At 58.3% G+C, this 26,313-nt stretch overlaps 1 protein-coding gene across 5 annotated transcripts in view; it reads left to right on the top strand.

Moving 5' to 3' along the window:
* The window catches only part of TACC1 (transforming acidic coiled-coil containing protein 1), a 35,675-nt gene that overhangs the window by 115 nt on the left and 9,247 nt on the right, over nt 1-26,313 (top strand). Inside the window, exons 1-5 of one of the 5 annotated variants that reach the window (XM_076358910.1) lie at nt 3,998-4,057; nt 12,283-12,398; nt 20,319-21,411; nt 23,021-23,056; nt 25,907-25,967. In XM_076358910.1, coding sequence (XP_076215025.1) covers nt 4,005-4,057; nt 12,283-12,398; nt 20,319-21,411; nt 23,021-23,056; nt 25,907-25,967 — 1,359 coding nt within the window. In that variant the 5' untranslated portion in view covers nt 3,998-4,004. Of the gene's footprint in view, nt 1-3,997; nt 4,058-11,327; nt 11,518-12,282; nt 12,399-20,318; nt 21,412-23,020; nt 23,057-25,906; nt 25,968-26,313 lie in introns of those variants that run through there. The other 4 variants (XM_076358908.1, XM_076358912.1, XM_076358909.1 and 1 more) reach the window with 4 other exon arrangements.

Consider the following 26,313-nt stretch of genomic DNA (forward strand, 5'->3'; position numbering starts at 1 on the left):
CAGCTGGGGCACATCTGGCTGCTCTGCAGCCCTGCCTGATCTCTGCCTGCCTCTCTCCGCAGTGCGCCTGCTGTGCATCTGTCCCACAGCCTCCGTGGGCATTGCTAGCCCCTGGCCTCAGGGGAGGAGCTTTCCGGGCAGAGTTTCGTGGCCATGTGTGACTATTAAAGGTCTTGTGACACTTTGCACAGCTGGGAAGCGAAGCCATCTCAAGCAGCCGTGCTCACCTCTGGACCGTCAGAGTGAGGGCATGCTGCGGCTGGGGGCTGGACTGGGGCACCTGGGGGTCTTGAACAAGACCTGTCACTGCTCTGAGGCTGAGGCTGTGGCTTGCAGACGGCCACACTGACCCTCACTGTTGTCCCAAGGGGCTGGGAAAGCTTAATTAGGTTTTTGCCAATGTTTGTCAGGCTGAGGGAGCTCTAGGGAGGGTGGTGTGGGATGGCACTCTGTGCTTCTTGGTGTTTCGCAACCAGTTTTCTCTCCTAGGGTGCTGCGTAACCCTTGTTTAATTTTCGTGCCTTCCCTCTCCTGATTTTCCCTTGCAGCGTCTGACCGGAAAGCCTGCAGTTCCCCAGAGGTCTGTATGTGTTTATTGCTCGCAGGGAGGGGCCCCTTGCCAAGGAGCACTGGGGCTGCAGATGCAGCCGAAATAGCTGAGCTCCAGCGAGAGCCGAGCACAGAGCAGCAGAGCTGGCACGTTACCTGCTGCGCGTCCCCCGGCTTGCTCGGCGTCCAACACGGTGTCTGTCAGCCCTGCCCAGCATTTCTGATACCCATTTGCTGATGCGTGCGTGTTGCTGGAGCCTTGGCTTCCTTGCCCAGTGCTGGGGCAGCCTGGTGAGGAGAGAGCCGCTGATGGGGGTGTGTGTTATGTTCGGGTTCACCCCTTTAATTCAGATCCCTGCTCTGATAGGACAGACTTCTTAGGAAACACTGAATTCCTGCCTTTTGGCAGAGGTCCTTGGCTCAGCAAGACCTCATGAAAGCCCATTTCTGAGATGTATCACTGAAGGCTGGATGCAGCATCCCAGCTTTGCAGTGCATGCAGGTGCCAGGCAGCCCCCCAGTCTGCTTCAGGAGGTCTGAGTTGAAGTGTCTCTATAAGCCGCAGCGTTTCAGCATCCGCAGGCACACTGGGATTTTTGCCTAGCCTGGGAAGGGCAGCATTTCTAAATGCACCACTTGAAAATGGCTGCAGGAAATTCTTTTGAAACCAAAGGCACAGAAACGAAAGGGCCGAGCCCTCAAGAAGGCTGCCCATGCCGAAGCCTGGCCCTTGGGCATGCTGCCTCCACACGTGGGTGCTGCGCAGGGGACCACAGCGCTCGTGTGCCGCACAGCCTTGCACGGAGGTCGCTCCTGCCCCGTTTGATGGGCAGGGCTGCGCAGAGGCAGGGCTTGTCCTCTGCTGCAAGGTGGAGAAGATGGGCAGCGATGCAAGACACAGCACATCATGTATGTGGTGTTTGGTCTTTTAAACACATGTGGAACATCAGAGCAGCCAAAAGACTGCTCTGAGCTCTGCATCTTGGGCCTGGGAATGCAAAAAATCGTCTCATTGCCTCCTTCACCTACCTGCCATGAGCTGAGTCAGGGCTCTTGGGCTTCTGTGCTCCAGCCTGAGAGCCCCCATGCGCTCCCCTCCTGGCATGGCCAGGTTCCCCCAGCAGCGGTCGGCAGGGGAAAGCAGAGGGGCCGGAGCGGGACCCATGCTCTCCTGTGGAGCTGCCAAGCTGCGGGGGAAGCTTTTGGAGCAGACCTCTTTCTGGGCCACGCTCAGAGCCGTTTGGTGCTGGCTTTTCCTTCACCCATGGGGCCGTGGTGCAGTGCCGGGAGGCTGTGGCTGTCCCAGGGGAGGTATCACCAGTGGTGCAAGGCACTGGGAGTGCCCAGGCTGTGCGGCGGTGCACGGGTGCTGCCTGCCTGCTGCCTGCACTGCTGCCAGGGATTATGCAGCCGCATGCAGCAGGCAGGGGCCCCACGCCATGTCCCACATGGTTATCACCTGACTCGGCCATGGTGACCGACCGCGGCAGCCTCCAGCCTTTCTCCCAGCACGCCAGCGGCAGAGGTAACACTCCTTTCTATCAGATGCATTTCATGGGCTCCGAGGAACTTGGGGCAGTCGGGGCTGTTGGACAACTGTGGCCGCCACGGAAGCCCCCGTGCATGCGGAGGGGGGGTTCCCCCTTGGGGCCCGCATCGGGGTGTGTGGCTGCGGGCACGCCGGGCACTTGCACAGGCAGGAGGGCAGTCGAGCCCATCATGACATTTTATTTTTGTCCAAGGAAGAGTTTTGGGTTTGTTTTTCTTATTTTTCAGAAGGTGAAAGCTTTCAAGGGTGTCAACACTTTTCTTGCCAAAAAATAATGCAATCCAAGCCAGAACACCCTGACCGACAAAAAAAAAAAGATTAATATTTGAGTTTTCGGTTTCTCAGAAGTAAAAAGCCCCAAATGGTGTCAGAAATGGATATGTTCTCTCAGGCACTTTATTTACAATAAATCTAACCAGGACATTTCTTAGCAGGGTCACCTCTGTGCTTTTAAACTGCTGTGTTAAATCTTTCCCCTGTGAAGGGGTCTGGCTGCTGTCTGACGTTGGGGCTTGTTGTTTGTCTGGCCTCCCCTTCAAGGGATGATTTGAGGAGAGGCTGTTTTAAGGGGAGAGACGGCATCGGTGCTTTATCAGAGCTTCTTGACTGAGGTTGAGTGCCTCTGATAAGGGGCTCAGACCCCATTTTCTTGTTGAACATGCAGTATGAGAGGCTGTGCTGGTGGCTGGGATCTGGTGAGAGCCCTGTTAGGTGAGGAAGTTCAACCCCTGCAAGCAGTTCTGGGGTGCAGCATGAAGCACTCTGGGCTCAGGATTAGAGCAAATTTGCATCATTAAAATCTGCATAATGTCAGATTCTCTGGGTGAAAGAAGGGAGGGGAAGAGAGAGAATAAATCCAACAGAGCTGATGTGAACATGCGTGGGATGCTGGTTCTTTGACGCCAGACTGTGTGCTGACCTGTTACTAACAACCTGGCAGCAAAGTTACATCCCGGCAGCTCCGTCCCTGCAGTGGGATGCAGCTCCAGCATCCTTGCCACCAAAGCCACAGCCTCAGCATTGCACTCTGTGGAGTGGGCAGCGTAACTGGGAGGCCTGGTGAATAGATGGTCAGATGCCAGGGTGGTGGACATCTGGTGTAACCCAGAGGAGCCGTGCTGATAGCTGGAGATTTCAGCTCTGAGGTCACGGCTGATTTTTGTCTGCCTGGAGCGTGGCCCAGCATGGCAGAAGCCACTGAGAGCCGAGGACAGAGCATAAAAGCAGCGTGCGGGTTGTGACCGCAAAACAAGAAGTAAAACAGTGTGTCTGTAGTGTTTAGCTTTGTGCAGTAGAGATACGGTCAATAAACTAGGAGACAACTATCACTACCTGCGTGTGTGGCTGCTATTTTAACCTCAGAGGTGCGTCCAGATTGTCATTTATCACGGCTAACGTAGAGGGAAGAGGGTAGCGCTCAGTTTGGTGGATCGCTGCCCAGCAGCGCATACCGAGAGGAGCAAGTCACGCGTTCCCGGAGCAAAGAAGAGGGGATGAGGGTCCGTTTCCCAGTGGCGCCGTATCCGACACCTGCCCCGTGCCGGCCCCCGCCTGCGGCCCCCCAGCTACGAGCTGCCCTGCTCTGCCGGCGGCATCGCTGGGCTGCGTGAGGGGCAGCTGCCCGCCGCCCGCCCGGCAGCGCTGGGCTCGGTCCTGCCCCGCTGTAAGGGGGCCCTGCCCCGCAGCGGGGTCCCAGCCCGGGGCGCAGCCCTGCAGCAGGGTCCCCCCCCCCCCCGGCGCACCGGGCGCCCAGCGTCCCCGGCCCGGCCCCGCGCGGGGGAAGCAGCTGCCCGGGGCCGGGCCGGGCCGGGCCCGGCCGCCCACCCTCCCGCGGAGGCGGGGACGCCGCCGGGGCCGGCAGAGCGCGGCGGCGGCGCGGCCCGTTCCGGCCCGTCCCGGCCCCGCCATGGGGGCGGCCCAGAGCCAGAAGCCGCGGGAGCCCGGGTCCCCGCAGCGCCGGTGAGTGCGGGCGGGGGGGGGCCGGGGGTGTCGCGGTCCGTCCCGGGGTCTGGGTCCGCCCTGCAGCCCCGCTGCCCCCTGCGCCGGCTCCTTCCCGACGCGCGGGGCTGGTCCGGGGCTGACAGCGCTGGAGGAGGGAGAAGTCAGAGCACTAAGCGGTTAAATCGGGGGGAAAAGCTCCTCTCCTCCTTCAGCCGCGCTCAGCTTTACAGCCGCTGTCCAAACACGCCTTCCCCGTTCCCAGCAGACTGGGTTTCCCAGGCTGCAGCTCGGACCCCGCTGCGGTTAAGCGGGGTGGGAAGTCGGGGCAGCTCTGTCACCCCTGCGTTTTACAGCGTGGATCTCGGTGCGAGGACCCAGAAGTGTGGTCCTCCAGGTGCGGAGGTGGGAGCTGCCTGGAGGTTTGGTGGTTGGTGAGAGCCGGAGTCAGGGCTGGGGGAGCTGCTTCTCACCAGCCGGCTTGGACTCTGTAAACAAAAGAGAAAGCACGCAAGCTGTGATCAAAAGGAAGACTGGAGGCACCTTATCTGTAAATCAACCAAAACACTTTCTGGAACATAGAAATATTTTCTTTAAGTGAGCCACCCTGAGATGCAGAGATAGCCGTACTCGGGAGCTTTGCTGATGCTTTTCTAAACCAACCCACGCTGGCCGGCGCTGCGCTGTGCTGTGAGGACGCTGGCCAGGCCATCGGGACCTGGTGCCCGGCTGAGCGCCGCATTTGTCCTGGAGCCTTTGCCAGGTTTTACCAAGCGGGTGACGCCGCAGCCAGGCTGCTGCTCTTCTAAACGCTTACAAACATCCCTCTGTTTGCAAACGCTGGGTTCAGACAGGGAAAACAAGTGCTTTCTCCCCCTTGTAACTGCTCGGCCCTGCCTTTATTTCCCTGCAGTGGTCTCCTAAACATAAATTAGAGGCGTTCCCAGGCAGAAAAACCATCCCGTTGTTCACTGTGTGCGCTGGAGCCGCTCCTTTCTGCCCCATTGGACTCGGCTGGTTCTCCTTCCCACCTGTTTGCTCCACCTTGAGCAAACTTTGTTTTGTTCCTCCCCACCCGTTATCACTTCCCTTGCCCCTCTCCCTGTGCCGGCTGCTGTCCTCACTCCTCAGCTGCCCCCCCATCCCTGCCAGCACCCCAGGTTATGGGGCTGAGGTGCTGCCTGCATTTCCCAATATCACTGAGTCCTAACTAAAATCAGGGAGCCAAGGCCTGACAAACACCTGATAAGAGCACTCCTGCCACGTAGCACTGATATTTTTAGCAAACGGAGCAAAGGACTTGATAGGGGAGTAAAGCAGCAGCAAGATGAAGGCAGATGCTTGTGTTCATAAACCATCAGTGTGAAAATCAGGCTGGAACTCACATATCTTGAGCCTGTTTCTATTGAATTGCTTTGCATGAGCTCGCATCCACGTCAGTAGCATCAGTGAGATTAAGCTGTGGTTGTTGCTTTTAAATGCAGGAATAGCAGTGCATTCATTTTCACATCAGTCCTTTTTAATGCAGTCACAAATGTTTGTATTTATTAATTTGATGGCAGTATGGTGGGAAAAGACAGCTGGAGCCCGGGAGCTGGTTGGTGGTGTCTGGGGCTTGTGTGTGACAGTTGTGTCCTTTACTTCTATTTTTATAGAGCTATTTTGATGGAATGTGTAGCGGTGGGAACTGTCACATCCCAGGGCTGTGAAGGGCGCGGGGGGAGCTGAGCTGCTCAGCAGCGCTGTCCCACACTGAGCATCGCTCTGGTGCTCTGGGGCACTGCCACAGCGTGTGACGCCCAGGTTCCTGCTGTGCCCTGGCAAGCAGATGGCAGCAGCAGAGCCCGAGATGGGAGGAAATCGCATTTTTTCTGCCTTGAATTCCAGGGCATTCGGTATTGTGCTTCTCGGTCCCATGATCTGTATCTAGACTGCGGCTCCGCCAAGGTCAGGAGAAGCAAAAGGAACGTGGGAGCTTTGCTGTAGTGGATTTGCCCTCCCGTGCTCCTGCCTCATCCCTTGGCAGGGACCTCCTCGCGATGGTGGGAAAGTGCCCCAAAACACCAGCGGGGTTGGGTCAGGCTGGCTGCCGCTTTTCACCCCACAGTCACAGCAACTGCAAAGTATTACATGGCTGCAGTTGCTGCAAAACCCCACGCGTGAGGCTGTGCTCGGCCACAGGCCCATCCACATGCACGAGTGCCGCGGGAGGAGTTCTGGGGTGAGGAGCTACGAGGCAGGAGAGGGCAGGGCAGCCCGGGAAGGAGCTCGGGGTCTCTGCCGTGCACCTGCCTGGGCTGGCTGAGACGGTGCCAGAGGATCCTCCAGGCTGCCCTGAGGGCATCGGCTCGGCCCCGGGCTCAGCCCCAGGGCTCTGCTCGGCCACGTCCCGTGCTGCATCGCAGGGGGGTCGCTCCCGCAGGCTGCCCGCCCAGCGCCCGTATTCACACCCGGAGGACAGGGCAGAGGTCGGGCTAAGGAGCCCCCGCCGCTCCTGGGGCCGCGGGGCGCGGCGAGCCCGAGGGAAGCTGCAGAGCCCCGGCCCTCCGCGTCCCGAAGGGCCGGAGATGCTCTGCAGCGCTTGGAAATCCCATCCTGGAGTGCCCTCTAGCGAGAGCACCGCCCGCCCGTCCCCGTCCCCTCCCGCCCTGCCCCGCCGAGCTCCCGGCGGATGCTCCGGGATGCTGCCGCGCCCGAGGGATGCTCCGGGATGCTCCGGGATGCAGCCGCGCCCGGGGCTCGCCGCCGCCACCACCCCTGGCAGGGATGGACCCCGTGGCCCTCGGCCGGGGCTGCCGCTCTTCCCATGGCCTTGGTTTTCTGCTCGCCCATTGCTTGCCCTTTCCTAGGGCCTGCTTTCCCTCTCTAACTTGGGCTGTCAGGGAAGAGAGAGGTTAAGCTTGCCCTCGGATGTGCTCTGCGGCCCGAGCAGGTGAGTCGCAGATGGGAGTTACCAGCATTAATCTTTTCAGTGTCACATCAATGCACCGAAGGTCAGGGAACGTATTATGAAACCATCTCCCTCCCCAGCGTTTGCTGCACGTCGTCACTGGCGCGCCTAAGCCTTCATGTGAATAGTTCTCTTAATTCCCAAAGTTTGCATTTTTCACAGTGCAACAACAGAGAGTAATTTACCTTTTTACTGATGTATAGGCCCACTTTAAACTGAGGAAAACATGATAAATTAGAATAGGGTGGCATAAAAGGCAACAATAGAAAAATGTTGGAGTGGAGGCAGGAGTAGAGAAGCAAAATGAAAACCCACAAAAGATCCATTTCTGAGCTAGAAATGGAAGCACTAGCCTGCTGCACCGTGCCCAGAAAAGCTCGACAGCCAGAAATAGATGTTCTCCTGCCTAATGAAAGGGCCAAGAATGGAAGCTCGAGGTGCACACCTCCCTCTAACCCGGGGCACTGCAGCTTAGAACATGACAAATGTGGCTGTGAGATACCTGTTCTGCAGCGTGTGTTCCCCGCACCCTTCCCAGGGACTGGGGTGTGGTAACAGCGAGAAGAATCGGGCATGATGTGTTTCGGGGACATGAGGCCAGGCAGAGGCACTGCTGCCAGCCGGACAGGAGAAGTTCATTCTGGTATAAAAGAAGGGAAAGTCCATCTGGATGCAGCGCTGTTATCCCTGGATGCAGCTGGCTTCCTGCAAGGATCAGCATAAGAAGTGTGAGCAAGGTTTTGCATCTTTTTGCAGCCTCTGTGATGCCAGGGATCTTCCAGCTCCAAAATCTTTGGGGCTCCACTTGTTGGCTCTGAAACAGAGCGCTGTTGCTCTCCCCCTTCCCTGGAAAGCCAAAGCAGCGTGCAAGCTGTGGGTGGTTTCTAGGTCATTCAGTGCTGCTGCTGCTGGAGATGCTGCGCTGCGCTGTCTGCTCCTGGCTCTCCTTCCTGGAGCAACTAGGACGGCCCTTGGCCAGAGCCACCTGGACCGGTGATCCGCAGGGAAAGGGCTGCGAGAGCCTGAAGGATCCCTTCTTGGGGTATCTGCCGCCCGCGTGCTTGCAGAGGTGATGGAGGATGTTACTAACGTAACCCACGGTGTTTGTTTGAAAAGAGGCAAAACCGGGAAAAATAGTTACTAAGCGAGGCCGGGTGTCCGTGATTAGAGCCTTCTGGAGCTGGGGACCACCATGCTGCCACATCAGCCTCTCCTCCTGCGCCCACAGATCAGCCCTTTTACGGACCCCAACTGGGAGAGACTGGGCACTTGGGCAGGGTGGTGCTAGGCTGTACATCAATAGGCTGTACATCGATAGGCTGTACATCGATAGGCTGTACATCGATAGGCTGTACATCGCTGCCTGTCCCCGAGCCACTGCATTTCTGTGGTGCTTAGCACAGCAAAGTCCTGGGCCGGGGCGGGGGGTGACAGCATTGCAAAGGACAGCCCGTCCAGCTGCTGTGTGTGCAGGCTGCAGCTCACCACGTGGATGGAAGCTGCTGGCAGGTCTTTTTTTGAACAGGTCAGTGTCTTCTCTGCTCTGCAGAAATATGTCTGCTGACTATGCCAAGTGGTATTTGGCAGCCAGAGCCACCGGTGTGACTGACAAAGTCAGGTTATCTCTTCAGCGTTTGATTTGCAGCCAGCGTTGCTGCCAAGCTGTGTTGGGTGCCAAGCTGGAAAATGCCACTCGAGGCATTTTCCTAATTGCTCATCGTAAACAGCAAGTGGAAGCAGGCTCTGCTCTTGCACTGCTCTGGTATCTTCCTGCCCCAGGGCCCTGCAGGTCAGACACCTTGCAGCCCATGCTGGTGCAGTTCAGTCCTACTGATGCCGTTCCTGCCTGCCGCTCTCCTTCCTCTGGGCAGTGGGTGGGAGGGAGGGGGGTCCTCGCTGGGCACATGGTGCGTGTGTGCAGCCTTCACAATGGAAGGATGCAGCTGATTTCCCCCACTCATGCACCCCAGTTCCCTCGTCCAAGAAGTGGGGGGGGGGCTATAGAAGTCAGTCTATACGTTGTTCTTCGCCTGGTGCAGCTCCTTCCCCTCTGCAGCAGAGGCAGCTCGCTCCTGCTGCTGGCACCCACGCCAGCTGCTGCTCCTGCATCGTTCACATTTCTGTTTTCTCTGTGCAGTCCCTGGCAGAACCCAGGCAGCCGTCAGCTGTTTTGAAATGCGTCGATGCCGTCGCTCTGGCTGGTCTTCTGGGTCGGCGGGGATTCGGGCAGTGACTGGCGGGAAGGCAGAGAGGGAGGAGGAGTTCAGGCTGCAGCGAGCGGTGCTGCAGAGTGGCTCACACCGCAGCTCATGCTGAAGATCTCCTTATGTAAAATTCATCTGCAGAAATCAGCTCTGCCACTTCACATGGTGGGAAGTAGGCTGCTCATTTCTGCTCACAGCAGACGTAGGTGACAGGATGTTGAGGTTCTGCTTTTGCTTCAGCCTCTTGGTCTTTGGCTAAGCTTTTATAAGTGTCACTTAGTCCCCTCTTGCTCGGTGTCTTCTACACAGCACAGGGAGGTTTGCAGGGCTCCTTGTCCGCCGGACCCCGGCGGTGTGGAGGGCAGTGCTGTGCTGCAGCCAGGGTGTTTTCCCGGGGTCCAGACACATGAGTTGTTTCTGCCACTGACCTGCGGTGGGAACTGGCAGCTTTGGCTGAACCAGAGCTATCTTTGGGGAAGCTTGGAAGCGTTGTGTAAGGGGGTAAGAGATTTTCTTTGACAGAGGCCAGACAATAAAAGCGTGCAGCAATGACGCATATATTTAATAAGGACACCAACAGATGGATGCTTGGAAGAAAGGATCCCTGTAGGGAGGTTATTTGAGATGCTCCGCCATGAGGAATGAGCCCTTTGAAGCATCTGATAGAGGCTAGTGTTAGAGGTAGCCAGACCAGATGGACGGGTCTGGTCTGAGCCAGAGGCTTCTCTGCCCATGCGAAGGCATTCCTTGCGCTCGGAGCTGGCTGATGATTCACAGAAAAGCATCGGGCTGTGGTCTCGGCCTGCCACGTGAGCACTTTGTGTGGTTACTGAGGGCCAACAGCACTTCTTCGCAATGGGCCGGGCCGGTTTTGCAGCAGGACAGTTGTCTGCCCTTTCCCAGGTCATCCCTGGGACCTGCTGCCAGGAGCGAGGTGAGCCAGCCTGGGGCTTTGGGGAGCTGCGGGCTCTGCGGCAGCAACTGCCCAGAGCCGGTAATGCTGCTGCCTGTAACAGATCTGCTGCCCAAGCCCTGGACATTCCTCGCAGCGCTTTGGACGCTGCACGGTATCAGTAACGTTATGCTCCTCTCTCTAGTAAGCATGTTGGGAGGTAATGAATTTGGGAGCGGGAGTACTCGTGAGGGGGAAGATTCCCGAGAGAGGCCAGCATGGCAGTGTTAATTTCTGCAGGGACCGTTGGCTGTTATTTTTGAACAACAATAGTTTAATAAATAAATAAACTTGCTGCCACGGAAGGATATAGCATCAGCCAGGGCTGTTGAAGTCGTTATTTCCTTGGAAAATGGAAGGGGCAGGTGTTTCCCTGCCCTCTGCCCTGTCCCTCTGCGTCTGACTCCTCGGAGCAATCCGCTCCGCCTGGCTCTGGGCAGCCCCCCCTGCCCTGGGAGCGAGGCTTCCCTGGGGGCCGCTCGCCCTGCGGGGCCGCTCGCCCTGCGGGGCAGCTCCCGGCGAGGGTGGGGTGTTTGCTGGCACGTCCAGAGTGGAAGGAATCTGCCGTCCCGCCGGCTGTGTTACAGCACAGGTGCAGCCCCGATAAATGTGGGATAAATCAGGGGGGGATCTGGTTTCGCAGCCCCTGCCCTCTTGCGCGGGGGTTTCCTTCGGCGCAGGTGGCGTGGGGGGGCGGCAGGGCACAGCGCAGCATCCCGGGGGGGGTGACAGTGGATTCGGGGCTGGCGCCTGGCAGGGCGCTGGGAGCGATGTGCATGAGCCCGCGCAGGGGATGCCCCGGCCCCGCGTTTGGGCAGAAATAGGTGGATTTGAGAGTTTGCGTGGGAAGGGAGGAGAGCGAGGGAGGGGCGCGGCGGCGGCAGCCTGTGATCACCCGACCGGGCGGGGTGGGGGCTCGGGGGCGCTGCCCCGCGTCCCGCCCCGCATCCCCCCCCCCGCCGGCGGGCGCGTCCAGCGGCGGGAGCGGGCGGGCGGCGGGGACGGGGGGGGCTCCCGCGAGCCGGTCCCTCCCGGCCGGGCGGCGCCGGGGGGCGGCGGGGGCGGGCGCTCTCCCTGCCGGCGAGTAGTACAGTCCGGGGGAGGCCCTTGGCGCTGGCGGCGGAGCGGCGATGGGGGCGGCGCGGCCGCAGTGAGCCCGGCGGGGAGCGGCGCGGAGCGGGGAGCGGCGCGGAGCGGCGCTCCGGCGGCCGGGCGGGCCGATGGCGTTCAGCGCCTGGCAGATCCTCTCGCCGGTGCAGTGGGCCCGGTGGACCTGGTCGGCGGTGCGGGGCGGGGGCAGCCCCGAGGGGGAGGACGGCGGGGCCGGAGGGGCGGAGGAGGACTCGCCGGCGGAGGGCACGGCCCTCGGCTTCAGGCAAGTGACCCGCGTCCCCTTCCCCTGCCCCGAGCCCGCCGTCCCACGGACGCGTGCACCCGCGCGGGGACGGCCACGCGCGGCATGCGGGGCTGCGAGCGCGTCCTGGCTGCGCCGTGCGCGGGGCCGGCAGCACCCGCCCCCCCCCACCCACCCCCCACCCCCCCCCCCCGGCCCTCGCCCCCTCCGCCCCTCGCTGCCCGCTCGCTGCCTGGCATCAGCTTGGCTGCCCGGGGGGGCCCGCAGCCTGCACCGCGCCTCGGGAGCGGGGCGGGGGGGGGGGGGGACAGAGGCTGCGGCCGAGCCGTCTCGCTGGCTGGAGCTGCCCGGCGGTGCTGGGCGCTGCTCTCCCGGGAAGATGCTCGGCGGGCGCAAGGCGGGAGCATCGAGGCTCGCTTCCCAAAGCCGCTCCGCGGCAGCCCTCCGGAGCGGCGGGAGAAGATGCCGACGGGGCTGCCGTGTCCTTGGAGGTCCGTGGTGGATGCTCAGACAGCTTGGGAAAGACCTGACAGAGCAATCCCGGAGGCTCGGCCAAGATGAGGGTTGGGAGAGCGCGGGGGGATGCTCATGATGTTGTTTCACCTGCTCTCCCTTTTCCATTTGCTAGCGTGTCCCGCTGGACAGGAGAAAGCAGCTGCCGCAGGATGCCCACGGCCGGCCGGCCCGGCCCGGGAGCCGGTCTGGCTGGATGTGTAGGCAGTGTGGAGGATTTCAGAGCTAGCCTTGAAAGCGGTAATTCCTCACTCTTTTCCCCCCCCTCGGCAGCTCGGACTCCGAAGGTAATTTTGAGACCCCTGAAGCAGAAACGCCGACCCGCTCGCCACTAAAGGAGTTCTGCGAGCCGCCGCTGGGATCGCCGGAGCCTGAGGCCGGGACCCAAGGTAAAGAGCCAGCGTGCACCTTCTGCTTTTCGGCTCTCTGCTCCGGATGCGGAAAGGCAGGGTGGGGTCAAGGAGGAGAAGTTGCTTGTTTTGTATAATGCCTGCCACATTTTTTGTGGTTAATGGCCTGGATGGTTCAAATACCAGTACTCGGGGCTGTGCGCTCTGCAAAGGGCTATTCTCTCACTTGAGTGAAAGGTTGATTTTATTGAATCACTTTGGAGGGAGGGGGCTGCACTGCAGGCTCAGAAGAGTCAATTTGCCCCCCCCTTAGCTCATGCCTACGCAGTGCAAAATTATCATTGTGCTGTTTTGCAACCACCGGTCGCACCCTCCTGCTGTCCCCAAGCTGGGGAGAGAGCGAGAGGCTGCAGGAGGCAGAGCTCTGAACGTCGGGTTTTGTGAGCTGCCGAGCTGGGCTGAGGCTGCATCCAGGGCTGCAGAGGCTGCAGCCAGGATGGCTGCGATGGATTGATCGAGAGGAACAGAGGATGTTGTTGAATCATTTTGTCAGTTAAACTGCCCTCTGCCACTTTCCCTGCAGACTGCACAGCGCTTGGGGTTGCCTCCTGTCGCTGCCTGCTGTGGAGAGCGGGCTGCTGGCTGGTGGGAGCTGCCCCGCATGTGCCCCGCATGCCGCTCGCCCTTGGCCCTCGCACAGGAGCTGGCGTGGTGCTGGGCTTGTGTCCTCCCCCCAGCTGGTCGGTGGTGGAGGTTTCATTGCACGGGTCTCTTTCCCCTGGAGTTAGCTGCCAGGTGTCTTTGCTGTGTCGCTGCTGTTAATCATGCAAAAGCTCGACACTGCTAAACCCCATTTCTGGAGAAATTGTGAGGGATCTGTTGAAAACGCAGGGGGTTTCCTTTGCCGGTGGGGTCCTGTGCTATTGCTGGTTTGTCCTTGCGTGTCTCATCGGCTGCTGCTCCTCTGAGCATGGCTCCCCATTAACCCTTGGCCTTTTGGGGACCAGCTCCCCCGTGTCGTTGTACCCTTCTCTCCATGGGGAATTACGGTTGGTGTCTGTGGCTGAGCTTGGTGTTTATGTCTGTTTTCATGCTGCCAGGAGGAGGCTTTGAAGTTCCAGCACCTCTGCAACAACTGCTGGAGGTTATCGGGGCAGGGAGGAGACCTCCCCTTTCATCTGCTCTCTCAGCAGAGCAGGATGACTGGGCAATGTCAGGATGTCTGTGAGCCCCCGGGGCTGTCTGCAGGAGGGCAGCCTCTCCGGGGCGCGGGGCAGCGCATGGGGGGCCGGGAGGTCCTGGATAGGCCATCCTGAGCATCCTCTGCCCTCTCTTGCCCAACTGCCTCTCGTTGCTGCAGGGCCCCTGGTATGGGACTTGCAATACTGTGCTTTTCTTGAATGCTCGCAACCACAGGCTGGTAGCTTACTGCTCAGCTGAGTTTCAGAGCGTGCTAGCTCAAACCAGACCCTGGGTCCTCCCCGTGTGGGAGCCCAAGTACTGCGTGACCTTGGCAGTAACAGGGTGCCATGGTTCCCCATCTCCTGTGGTGTTGTTTCCATCCCCATGGAAAACACGGGTTTGTTTGCCTTGATGGAGAGAGCACTTGGTTCATGCTTCTGATAATCGCAGTTCTTGGAATAATCCTTCCCTTTTAAGAAGGGATGATAGAGGCATCTTTACTTTGGGTGATAATGTCTGGGGAGGAGAAGAGGGGAGATAAAGGCTTTCCTAGCAGGTATGAGGATTATTTCTGCCAAAGCTTCTGCTTAGGGAAGCGCGTTGCCTCAGACCCCAGGGAGTCACCATCCCCAAAGTGCGCCTGTGCCCCTGCATCCTGGGATGAGCAGTTCCTCGGGGCCAGCCTGGCACAGCAGCAAGGGAGCCGGCTGCTCCCGGCACCTCATGCACAAAGGTTGCAGTGTTGTGGAGCCGAGGGGATGATCTCTGGCAAAAGCTGTTTTTCCATGCTGGCTGGTGGAGAGCGGGATGTTGGAGACAGCAGGGCCAAACCCGCTGTGTGACTGCACCCAGCTCCATCCCTTCCCTGCCCAGGGCTTCGGGTGCATCTCTTCAGTGTCTCTGAAATGGTGGAGGGATTACCCGGGTGCGGTTGTGAGTTTGCGGTGTGCAGAAGGCATCCTGGGGTGTTAAATCGCCGTACCTTAGGTAATCTGTACGTTAAGCTCTCATCTTCGCAATGCTGCTTTACAGCAGCATGTGCCCTTTCATCTGGCTGCAGCTCAGGAGCAGCAGCGGTAATAAATGCTGCGATCGGGAGGCAATCCAGCATAATGGCTGCTTGTCAGTAGTGAAACCGCCGAGCTGTCGTGTGTGGCGAGAGCTGCTGCCCTGCAGTCGTTGGGCAATAGCTGCTGCAAATGCCTGTGTGCACCTGGGCCAGCGCGGGGGGGGGGGGGCAGCTGCACAAGGCCAGACCTGCGGGCAGGCACAGCCTCTCCCAGGCTCGGGGAGACCAGCAGGAACAGACGCTCGTCTGTCTTACAGCTGCAGTCTCAGCCTTACTTGGGAATAAATAGGGTTAGGAAACTTGTAAGGCAGAAGCTGTGACTCCGGGGGCTGGCTGCTCTGCGCACAGCTGAGAGGTGGCCTGGATGCATTAAACCCCGTTCTCAGGGACAAAAATTCAGCCTGTCCCATTGCCCCGGGGAGGGGGCTGCGGTTAGGCTTCGTGCCCATTCAGGATCACTCGAACAGTTTTCCTCTTGCTGTCTCGGACAGTGGAGGCTGTAATTCTGTCCCATTCTTGCTAAAGTTATCTTCAGTCATTTGCCAGAAGAAGATATTCTGTGCAAGGAAATGAGCAGAAGCAACAAATATGGAACCGTCAGTGATGGAAGCAGGCTCATCAGCTTTTACTTCTGTTACCCTGATGCAGGGCACGTGTTTTCCGGTACGTTAGTGGCAGCATCGTTTGCCGGTATGCTAATTCTTAACAGAATAGATTTAAAAATAGATCAACGTCTGTTAAACAAAAGCGCAAAGCCAAAAGAGGAAAGAAGTCGTTAGCTACGTAAGCCTAAGCTGAATGTACCGGCCAGATATCCTGTGCTCAGCCTGCGTGTGCGAGTGCGCTGGGAAAGGGAGAAATGCGTGACTCACGCTGTGCACAAAGCATGAGCTGAATCAAAGGCTGCAGATAGTGGAGGGGTTGTTCTCGCCGGCGTTTGGCATTCAGGGCTGTGCAGAGGATCATTGCTGCTTCACTTGGTTGCTGTATGTGGGATGAAAAGGGCGCGGAGCCTTTGCGTCGCAGCACTGCTGCTGCCAAGTTTTTCTGATTCATTTAAGGGAGTGAGGGATGGCATGTAGGAAAGCTGTTTAGTTAGTCGGTGTTTGTGTTTAATTTCGGCCTAAGGAAGACAAGCATAACGATTATAATGCACACGCACAAAGTGCCTATTACTGTGGTGCCAGACTGTCCTGTCTGTACATTTTTCTTTAGAGAGGATAAAATCTCCATTTGCAGTTTGTAATATCCCCTCCATGTACACTGGCCAGACCAGACGCAGGTTTGCACTCCGTGCACAGCCGGTACAACTGCTGCTTTCAGGGATCCAGAGTGCCTTTTATTGGATCTGTGTTTGGGATGGATCCTGGAGTCACTGAGCACGCCTTGCTGCTGGCAGTGTCTGTTTTCATGCTGGGACTAAAATGTCCCCACCTGCAGGGCACAGCGCCAGAGGTGAAACGAAGAGCTCGGTGTCACCTTTTCGGGATGCTGCTGAAAGGCATCTGCTGGGATGCCTATGAGAATTGCTGGTCCAAGGGGGATAGCTGTGTGCAGTGGGTCAGCGTGCGTGGCAGCCTGGCTGCCAGACTGCCTTCTCCTGGGGTCCCGTGGGGCGTTCAGCACAGTTTCGGCCCAAAAGGAGGGTTAGGGCAGCGAGACGGCTGGTGAGGCAGCTGGGCTGGGGAGGCGCTGGCTGTTTCTGCAGGCTGGTTTCCCTGGCAGGAGACGTGAGCAGAGGGAGTGCATGCTGAGCCGGCGCGGCGGCTCTCCAACGTGACTGCACGGGGGTGGCGGGGAGCTGTGCTCGCTTGGGGATGTAAATGCAGAGGCTGTGGAGGAACAGGGAGAGCGGCACGCAGCTCGCCAGGGTTGGGAAGGGCTCCCTGGGGAATAGGCAGTGCTGCACTGAGGTTATCACGATGCTCGTACCCAGCAGAGCTGGGCAGCTGCGGGGGCCGGCGTGCAGACTTTGGCTCTTCCCAAGCGCCCCGAGGCCCTTCGGGTCACTGATTTCTGCATCCTGTGTAATTGTTCCTGCAGGAACGAGAGCTCTGGTTGTTTGGCAGCTGATGGGAGGCTGTGCTGGAGGCAGAGGAAATGCACAGGGGGAGGAACTGCAGACGCCTGGCTGGGGTCGGGGGTGCTTGGGGCCAGGCTGTCCCTCCCAGCCCTTGCTGGGCAGGAGGACCCGTGTGGGGTGGGTTTGCCTGGGATGCCATCACCTTTGGGACTGCTTTACAGGAGGGGTTTTTGTCCTGCTCTCATCAGCAGGCAAGGGGGGCAGGGGCTGGCACTCCATCCCTGCGAGAAGCAGCTGAAGCGCTGGATGGTGCCCTGGGAGCACCCGTGGTCCCAGCAGGTGCCTGCGGTGAGGGCTGTGCCCCACAAACCATCACGCTCTTCATCCTGGCAGCGCTCTCTGGAGAATTAATTGACCTCGTAGCTTTGCCTGCCTTTGTCCTCTGTATGGAGCTATCTCAGTGCCAACGTGAGCCTGTCCCGGGGTGGCTTCAGGCTGTGGTCCCCCAGTGAGATGAATAGCTCAGCCCAAGCAGGGCTTGAAAATCGGGACTCTGGGGCATTGCGTGAGCGTTTGGGGAGGGCAGGGATGGGGTTCTTGCGGTGGAGGTGGGCAGGCTCCTTGCCACCCCTTCAGCTCTCATTCCTTCCTCTCGGTTCCCATGGGCTGCCGCTCGGACGCAGTGCTGAGTGTGGCTGTTAACTCGCACAAGTGATTAATACCTGTCTTGTAGCCAGAGAAGGGGGGGAAAAAAAAAAACCAGAGCTTGCAGGAGGGACAGTCCTACTTCAGAAGATTGCCAAAATCGCTGGCAAGCTCCTGAGCAGTCCTTCACCCACAGCTTCTGTCTCCCAGTATATTCCAGTTCCTCAGCCTCTCGGGCTGGCTGAGCGGGCAGGCTGTGCTGCAGGCAGGGGGGAGCGGAGCAGCTGAGCTGTCTCGGGTGCAGAAAACGAGTGAATCACAAAATTGGAAGACCTGGGTGGGTGGTTCTTGTAATTTTTGTGAAGAAATGGTTGTTCTGAGTGATGGTCACATGCACCATCCCTTCTTCTCTCCCCGCCCTGCAGACATCCACAGCAAGAAGGAGAGGTGGTTTGCGTGCCGACTGCTTGTTATTCAAGAAGTAATTACTCATTGCTTGGGTTAGAAACCAGGATGGGCTCATGTCTGAGAACAGCGGCTGCAAAACCTTCCGGTGGGAATGTAAAATGCATTTAAAAGGTGCCTTTTGCCCTGACTTTGAAGTCTGTTCTTTTATTCAGGGCTGTCTCAGTGAGGTTTAAAACATCTGAGCAACACAGCAAGTGTAATAAAGTTTTCTTTGGGGTCTGTTAAGGAGGTTTTCCTGGTTCCTAGTGATGGAAAGGCCTGGCAGGCACTGCCTCGGAGTGTTTTCTGGCTGCACTCCAAGTATGTTTCCACTGGATTTGTGTTTACTGATGCCTTTTCTGGGGCAGCAAGGCAACATCTATTTGGAGGGAGGTTTTCTGCAGTCACAGGGAGCTTTTTTGCAGTCTCAGGGAGCACACAGCCCTTCATGATTCATTTCCATGGCTTTTAGCATCCTAGAGATCAGTTATGCAAACCACGAGCCATCAGCTGAGTCAGGGTTGTTGGCTCGGTGTCCTGGGTTAGCCCAGTACCAGATATTTGCCTGATTCACTTTTCTTCTTCTGCCAGCCTGTGACTCACTCGGTCACCAGCAAAGGTGAGCTGGTTGCAAATGCCCTGCATAGGAACATCCTTTCCAGGGAGATGCGCTCGGGGCTGCAGGTGCATGTCGGTCTGCAGGAGCTTGTCGTTGGCATCCCCCAGCCAAACCTCCTCCCTGCAAAATGAGGGCACACTCAACGTGACTCCCCTCCGCGGCTGTCACCCATGTGCCAGGGCAGGGTTGCAGCAGTGGAGGGAGACCGGCAGGTTTTCCTGGCACAAGCTCTGCATCACCCATGCCACTGTTCCCAGCCAGGTTTTCAAACCAGTTTGGTCCTCAGACGAGCACTGGTTTTGTTCTGCCCTTGGAGGACCTGGCTGGGCTGCGTCTCCCCAGAAAGGTGCCATCGAGAGCTGCAGGTCCTGCATGTTCCCTGGTGGGTTCTGAGCACCCGAGCATCCCGTTCTGCCTTATCCCGGGAGTCTGTGCAATCATCCCTGGTTGAGATGCAGGAGAAGAGGTGCAGATGAGCTGAGTGGAGGTGACACCGTGTGTTTTCCTCTTGTGCCTTCGCGTGCCTGTGCCAAGGTCCTGGCTCCAGGTGCTTGGTGGGTGTAGCTTTCAGGATGCCTCGGTAGATAAGGAGCTTCCCCATCCCCTGACAGCAAAGAAAAGATTAAACAGTAAAAGGATTTAGGGGAAGGGATTGGAGTAGTAGTGATTAAGTCATGGATCAGGATTTGTGATTAAGAAACTCTGACAGCAGTGTGGTGAGCCTGGTATAAATGCACAGGCAGGATTTCTGCAGACAGAGGTGCAGGCAGCATGTGGCCGAGTTCCGGCAGGCAGGACGGAAACCGCAGGCAGGCGCGGTGCTGAGCAGACCGGCTCCCGGCAGGGCCTTTCCTGCAGGCTCGCCGCTCTTTGGGGGTCTCATTGCTCTGCTCTGCCCCCATTCCCTCCCGCCCCATCGCCAAATACACACATGGCTTTTGCTCTCCCGGCGCTTTGGCTCCTTGCATTTATGCATTGCAGCGACAGTTTGTGAGCAATCAACCACATGCGGCTGCTCTATCTGGAGCTCACGGTTTACAGGGGACCCTCCCGATGGCCGTGTGTCTCCGGCAGTGGCGGAGCGGTGCCCTGGTGCAGGCAAGGAATGTCCGTACCGCGTGGCAGCCCCGCGTTGGGCGCCTGTCGGGACTGCTGAGGCTCTGCAGGAGAGCGAGGGCTGGGGTGCCGGGGGAGAGCAGAAGTGCTGTCAAACCCGATCCTGCACCTTGGGGTGTGGCGGCTGAATTCTGGGGAGCAGTTTGCATCGGGCAGCTTCCCTCTGCCTGGTGCACATCCAGCTCCTCAGCCCTGGCACTGGCCACCTGTGGACGGCTGACCCCCAAATCCCCTCTGCAGCCTGTTACATGCTTATTCATTAAGCACAGCATCCCATTCCCATTCACCTCGGGGCCTGCTTAATCGCGTTTTGTGGTGTTTTCTCATGTCATACTTCCCTGAATTCCTCTTGGTAGTTTTTAACTCTCCGCCCAGGTGAGCAGTGACTCCCTGTTGCTGCCATTCCCACTCAGATGTGAGTGTTTCTGCCCTGGGAGCAGCCGCCCCACGGTCAGTCCTGGACGGTGTCTGGTCCTTGGGAGCCTTGCTGGGTTTTGCAAAGCCCCTCTGGTGCTGCCGCCACCCTGGGTGGGAGCAAGCGGTGGGGAGAGGAAAGGCATAAATGGAGATTTTGATAGGTTTGCTGGCATGGTGCAGACAACACCTCCTCGCAGGGGCTCGCCCTCGGTATGCAATTTATGTACATCTTCTCCGCTGTGTTCACAGGCTTCAATTCTTACAGAAAGTACTTGAAGCTGGGGTTACACAGTCATTCTGGCAGATGGGAAGGCTGAGCTTTGGGTCATTGGACCCCCCATAAAATCTGACCCTGGAGCAGCCGTGAGGAGGGGAGAGGAGCCCCTCTGGAAGGGGGTGCACGGCAGGTGGCGGTTTAACCGTCTCCGTTTCTCTTTTCAGAGCCAAGTGGCCATGGTGACCTGCTGGTAGGGGAAGCCCGCTGGGACAGCTTGCCTGGGAAGCACCCCAAAGATGAGGCTCAACCGGAGATCGGAGCCACTAAAGCCAACTTGGATACTAAAGGGGAATCCAACCCTGAAGACTCGTTCCTGACGCAGCCGCCGGCTGAAACCCAGCCCTCAGCTACGCTGGGAAGCGGGGCTGACGCTGGCTGCGCCAACGTGCCCGCTGCAGAGCTGGCCCCGGTGCTCCATGCGGGCAGAGCCGCCCAGGAGCAGGTCATGTCGGGAGAGGACACGGCGGACCCCGGCACGGGGCTGGTGGAGCCGAAGGCTGATGCTATGGCCTGGGAGTGCTCACCCAGCTGGGGCCAGCTCGGGAAAGGGGAAACACCTTCGCTGGGGAGGAAAACAGAAGAAACCACAGAGGAGACTCCGGTGCCCCAAGCATCCTACCAGTTCGACCCCGAGCAGTATGACGAGAGCATAAACCCCTTTGTGGCAGGGGGCTGCCGGCTGCAGAGCTCCCCCCCAGCAGCCCCGCGCCACTTCCCCCATCCCAGCAGCAGCCCCGGTGAGCTGGGGGGGGACCCAGCCCCAGAGCCCAAAGAGCAGGTCCCAAAACCCGAGGTTGATTGTACGGAGGGAGGAGAGAGTGCGGAGGCCAGGAGAGCTGTGCCCAGGAAGGGCAGCAGGATCCCAGCCAGCAAGCTGACACCGAAGAGACACCGAGAGCCCCCCAAGAAACCAGTCGAGGATGTGGAGAGGGGTCCCACGGAGCCGCTGCCTCCCCGGGGCTCCCCCCAGCTGGGTCCTGCGCTCTGGGACAGCCCGGGTCTCAACCCCTTTGGTGGCAGCTCAGCGCTGCAAAACTCGCTGACTCTCCCCAAGGGCTCTTACCAGTTCGACCCCAATAACTTTGACTCTGTGGATCCCTTTAAGTCCACCAAGACCCTCGCCAGCACCGCCGCCGACTCCTGCCCTACTGCCGATAACAGCCTCAACGAAATCCTCGAGTCTCAGACACTGGAGGTGCAGGACGATCTCGTGAAAGGCAGAGACTCCCCAAAGAAGCCCAAGTCACGCCTGATAACGTGAGTGCCGGTGCGCGCGGAGCGGGCGGCCGGCTGGGGGCTGGCAGCCCCCTCTGTTCCCCCACGCGTGGGCAGAGCAGCGGTGGTGGTGATGGTGCTCCTGCCCCCGTGCCTTCTGAGCAAGCCCAAAATACCAACGGGCACCTTGGGTTCTGCTGCTGCCCCGGTTTTATCCGCCCCTTGTCCCAGTGGAGGGGCAGCTCCCCTCTGCCTGCCGGCACTCCAGTCACTCGGGAGTGGATGGGAGGAGAGGGACGGGTGTCCCGGAGCAGTGCTGGTGCCCCGGGTCCCAGACAGAGCGGGGAGGGCTGGATCGGGACCCGCTTTGCAGGATTACCACTTTGGAAATCCCCTCGGGGCTCCAGCTCGTGGGGTCGAGGTGCAGGCGCTGTAGGGTTGTGGAGTCAGAGCAAACCTGTAATGGAGGCTGGAGCCGGCAGGGCTTGCCAAGCGCACAAGAGGGTTTGTAGGTTTTCTGGAGCTTGCGAATGCAGGTCTGGTTAATCAGATGCTGCTGGGACATTTTGTGAGCTGCCACTGAATTTCCTTTTTTGTAACAGGGGAAGAGAATAGAGGTTAAACAGGCAGATTGTTTGTTGCTTTTATCACATCTGCACAGGGGGTAGGGAGCTTGTTGTCCCTTGCTGAACTATTTAAGTGCATATTTAGTTCCTGAACCGTGCTATTTAAAACCCCCATGTAAATGGTGACGTTTCATAGTGCCTCCTGGGAATGCATTACCCTCCTCCTCTGGGAACACGTTTAATGGCTAAACCTTGCTATTTTCTTGGTATTTCACCTGTTGTATCACAAATGTCCTCCAACCTGTGTCCGGGCAGTGCTGAAGTCTCAGCCTGACAGTTAAGATAGCTGCTGCTGAGCCAGGCTTGGCTCTACGTGCCCTCCTTCCGCAGTGTCTCTGAGCGGGCCAGGGAAGCAGAGGGGATATTGCATGAGGGAATAATTGCCCAGACAATTTTGGGTCCTTCCACTATAATTTGTGATTGCACTTAACACGGGTAATTGGAACCCATTGCAGGGTTAAGCAGGAAATCAGCTTAAAAGGGGAAATTTTAGGAGCACGGAGTTTGTGGCTGGTTTGACAGTAAAACCAGAACAAGCCGTCACTCTGCTAACGAATTCTCTGGTGAGAAAACTAGAGTGGGTTTTTACAGAGAGAGCAGATAAAACCTATCAGGCAAAAATAAGGGTATGTTGGCTGTTTTTCTCTTGGAAATACTTTGCAGAGTGTCGATACAGTTTTTTTAAGAGTCGGCGTTCCTGTGTGTGACCGCGGGCGAGCAGGAGCTGGCGGTGAGGGGAAGCAGCGGGGAATTTTCAGGCTCCCTCTCTGTCACCTCAGAGCAGCACAGGCTGCTCTGGGCACTCGCCTGCCCCGGCAGCAGGATTTGTGGTTGAATCTCATCCTGCCACCGCGAATAGCAAATGCAGAATCAGAGCATCTTTTATCTGTATGTTCCTTCCAAAAAGACAGAGCTGTGCAACTCACTGTGCTTCTCCAGATGAGAGTTAATATCCAGGTCTTTTCACATGCTCTTCTTCTCTCCATCTGTCTGTCTCTCTCCCTGTCCATGCTTTGGTGCATCAGGACTACTGAACAAGTGAAATTTCTCTGTTTTCTGTTGTAAGTACTCTCTTCTGTATTTCTTTTTTCTTTTCCTTTGCTGGTTTTTGTCCTCTCTCTCTGGGTGTGTGCTGGCCCCACTCGTCTCCATGGCATGCAGGCTCCTTCTTGCCCTTTGACTCATGCTCTCCGCTGTCTGATTTGTGTCCCGCACCTCTCAGGCCGATCCCCGGGGCAGCTTAGCCTGGCGAGTGCCTGGGGGCGAGGGAAGAGAGCCGCACCGGAGGCGTGCGCCTGTGCTTGCTCTCGCAGCATGCCGACTCGCAACACCTTTTAATGATGTACAAGTCCTCGAAACCAGTGCGTCGGCTAGTGGAGGGGGAGCAGGTTTCTGTGCAATCCAGGTCTCTGCAAAGATGGGTAGATTTTAGCCCTGAAGATGAGGGTGTCTTTTACCCCCTCCCATGCAAAACCACCAGGGAGGCAGCTGCTGCAGAGGGGTAGGGTGGAAAGCATCAGCTGGGAGGCGAGGAAGTTAGGGGTCTATCTCCTCTGGCTCCGGGATGTGTCAGTCTCAGAGGAGTTTTGCCATCACAGTCGGCTCCAAACAGGGCTCTCTTTAGAACTTTGGTGGCTGCCAGAGCTGATTTGCTCGTGGCTGTACCCTGAAGCATCCCTCCTGTGCCCAAAGCCGGGGCAGTGGAGCTGGTCTGCGAGATCCTGGATGGGTTAGAAAGTGCGGCTTGAGTAAAGCAGCCTTTGTTCACTGCCCTGTGACCTGTGCTGCTGCAGCGGGGCTGTGCTGTACCCCTGGCATGAGCAGCCCCGCAGTGGGACACCAGTGAAATATCGAGTGCCCCGTGCTGTGCCCCCCCAGGGCTTTCTGCTGCCCTGTGCTCCCATCCCATGGGCAGGGCACACAGGAGGGACCGGGGTTACCCCCATTTAGTGTCCCAGCGATGCTCGGTGTCTCTTGCAGCTTGTCAGCCCCCCCAGACCCTCTGGGCTCATCTGGACTCTGCTCTCATGCGAGGGGAGTCGGAGGAAGGAGCGTTGCTGGGCTTAGTTCCTGATCTTATGTCATCCGTCCCAATGCCCTTCTTGTCTGCTTAGTGCCACCTACCATATGCACGAACAGAATTGGAGCTGGGCTCAAGCACTGACATCTGTGTCTCAGCCGAGAACTGATCTGCCTTTTTACAGCGCGATGTTGAACAGTGGATGTCTGTTTCTTAATGCGGGACCTGCAGCCCGGCGGGTCTGCCCATGCGTCAGGCAGGCACACAGGCAGTGCTGCCCACATTTGGGTTTATCCAGCTGCAAACACTGGTAACCCGTGCATGGGCGGCTGTGTGTGTCCCAGCTGTGGGGCAGAGCCGGGGCTGTCTGCCTTGGCTGTCTTCTCCCCGTTTCCCCATCCCCTTGAGTTACAGAGCTGTTATGTTGGTGTTGGGGGACGGAGATCAAACCAGCTACCAGATGGTGTGATAACACCGACCCCAGGAGATGTTGCAGAGCAGAGGGGTGGATAAGGACACGGTGAGCTGCAGTTTAGCTGCTCACATTAGGGCGTGATGGAGAAAAACAGTCAAGAGCGATTTTTTTCAGTCTGACCCAGGTGTGCATGTTAGCGTGCAAATAAAATTTCCATGTGTGTGCCACATTGCTCATTGTGTTTTGCTGGCACACATGTGCGATGGGACGGGGAGGCTGGAGTGAAGCGGGTGGGGGTGATTCTTTAGACCTTGGTACAGCTCACTGCAAACCTGCTCGAGCCCCTGCCTGTGTCCCCCCGGCGGGGAGCGCCGTGTCTGGAGGTGGAGATCCCTCCTCACATATCCGTAGTGGGCTGTCACACTCCAGCTTAGTGAATATCTGTCTTCTGGGGGGTTGGAGCATGGCAGCAAGCCGGGGGAGATTGCTAACGTGGAGTGAGAGGGTGGTGAGATGCAGGAGGAGAGCTCGTGCTCTCCTTCACGTGCCAGGGGCAAGTGCTGCGATGCATGTCATCTCATCGCTGACTCCTCAGCCCCCGCGGGCTTTGGTGACATGGACTCAGCGCTGCTGGGGCTGGTCCACAACTGTCTGTCTGCTGCCTCGAGCTGATTCAAGATGCTGATGCCTGGTGTGTCAGGATGCGGCTGCGCCTGCAGTCCTGTGCAGCCAAGCTCCAGGATGGTGCATTTCGAGGAACACAGGACAAAGTCCCGAGGAGAGCTGCCTCGCTGGAGGTCATCCAGCCACGGGACCACCTGCAAGAGCAACCTGAGCTAAACCTTCTCCCATCCGCAAGGCCCTTCCCCTTGGGACAGCATTTGCATCTGGCAGAGGGAGTGTTCAAGGCACAGCGGATTGCCCTGGTGCTCTCCTGCAAGCATAGCAGAGCTCTCTAACGGGTCTGACTCACGTGGGAGACACATGGATGCTTTGGAGATGTCCCAGACAAACCTCCAGCTGCAGGGACAGGGCATGAGGCGGCCTGGAAATGGTTCCTTCCTGCAGAAAGTCAATGGGCACTCAGACCTCAAGATGCCGTCATATTGGACACACAGGGCAAGGGTGCAGCAAGGGAAATCTTTCTTTGCCGGCTCCTTGGCAATTGCCTCTCTCGCCGTCAGCACCTCGGGGTCCTGTCTCCGATCCTTACCTTCAACAGGAATAAAGACCTCAAAGACAAACCCAATTGCTTTGTAGTCATGTGTTTTGTTTGCTTGTTCCTTCTGTTCATTCCAGAACTTGCTCTGCCTCGATATTTCACTGGTGAGTGGGGTTGCTGGCACGCGGCGGGGTGCAATGCTAGCGCTGGGGCTGCCTCCCCTTGCTTGGGCTGTCTCGCACGTGCCCCCACCTCCTCCCCACGCAGCCCATGCAAGCCCGTGCCTCAGCTGGCCGCTTCTCTCTCCCCTGCAGGAGCGGCTGCAAGGTGAAGCAATACGAGACGCAGCCCCTGGTCTTGGACGTTTGCTCTCAGGTACGTTCGATCCGTCCCCAGGAGCTGCTGGCTGGGCGCAGGATGCTCGGATGGAGGCATGGGGAGAGCTGGGCTGGCTGAGCTTTGGGCTGGCGTGTGCCTGCAGCAGCACCTGACCAAAGGGCTGGTTCCCTGAAAGCAGCAGCTCCCAGCCGCGGGGACATCATCTTCCCCGTGGGCAGTTCCTGGTGGGAAGGGAGGGAGGAGGTCTGTGCTTGGTGCCCACCCCCAGGGTGAGCCTGTCCCTGCGGGTTTCCTGGCCAGTAAACGCTCTCTCTTTTCCATGTGGTTCGTTAGGGACCATGTGCGTGCAATGTCTTAGCCCTGCCCCAGCGTGGACCAGAGC

The sequence above is a fragment of the Aptenodytes patagonicus genome, chromosome 24 (assembly GCF_965638725.1).
Source record: "Aptenodytes patagonicus chromosome 24, bAptPat1.pri.cur, whole genome shotgun sequence".
Lineage (NCBI taxonomy): Eukaryota > Metazoa > Chordata > Aves > Sphenisciformes > Spheniscidae > Aptenodytes > Aptenodytes patagonicus.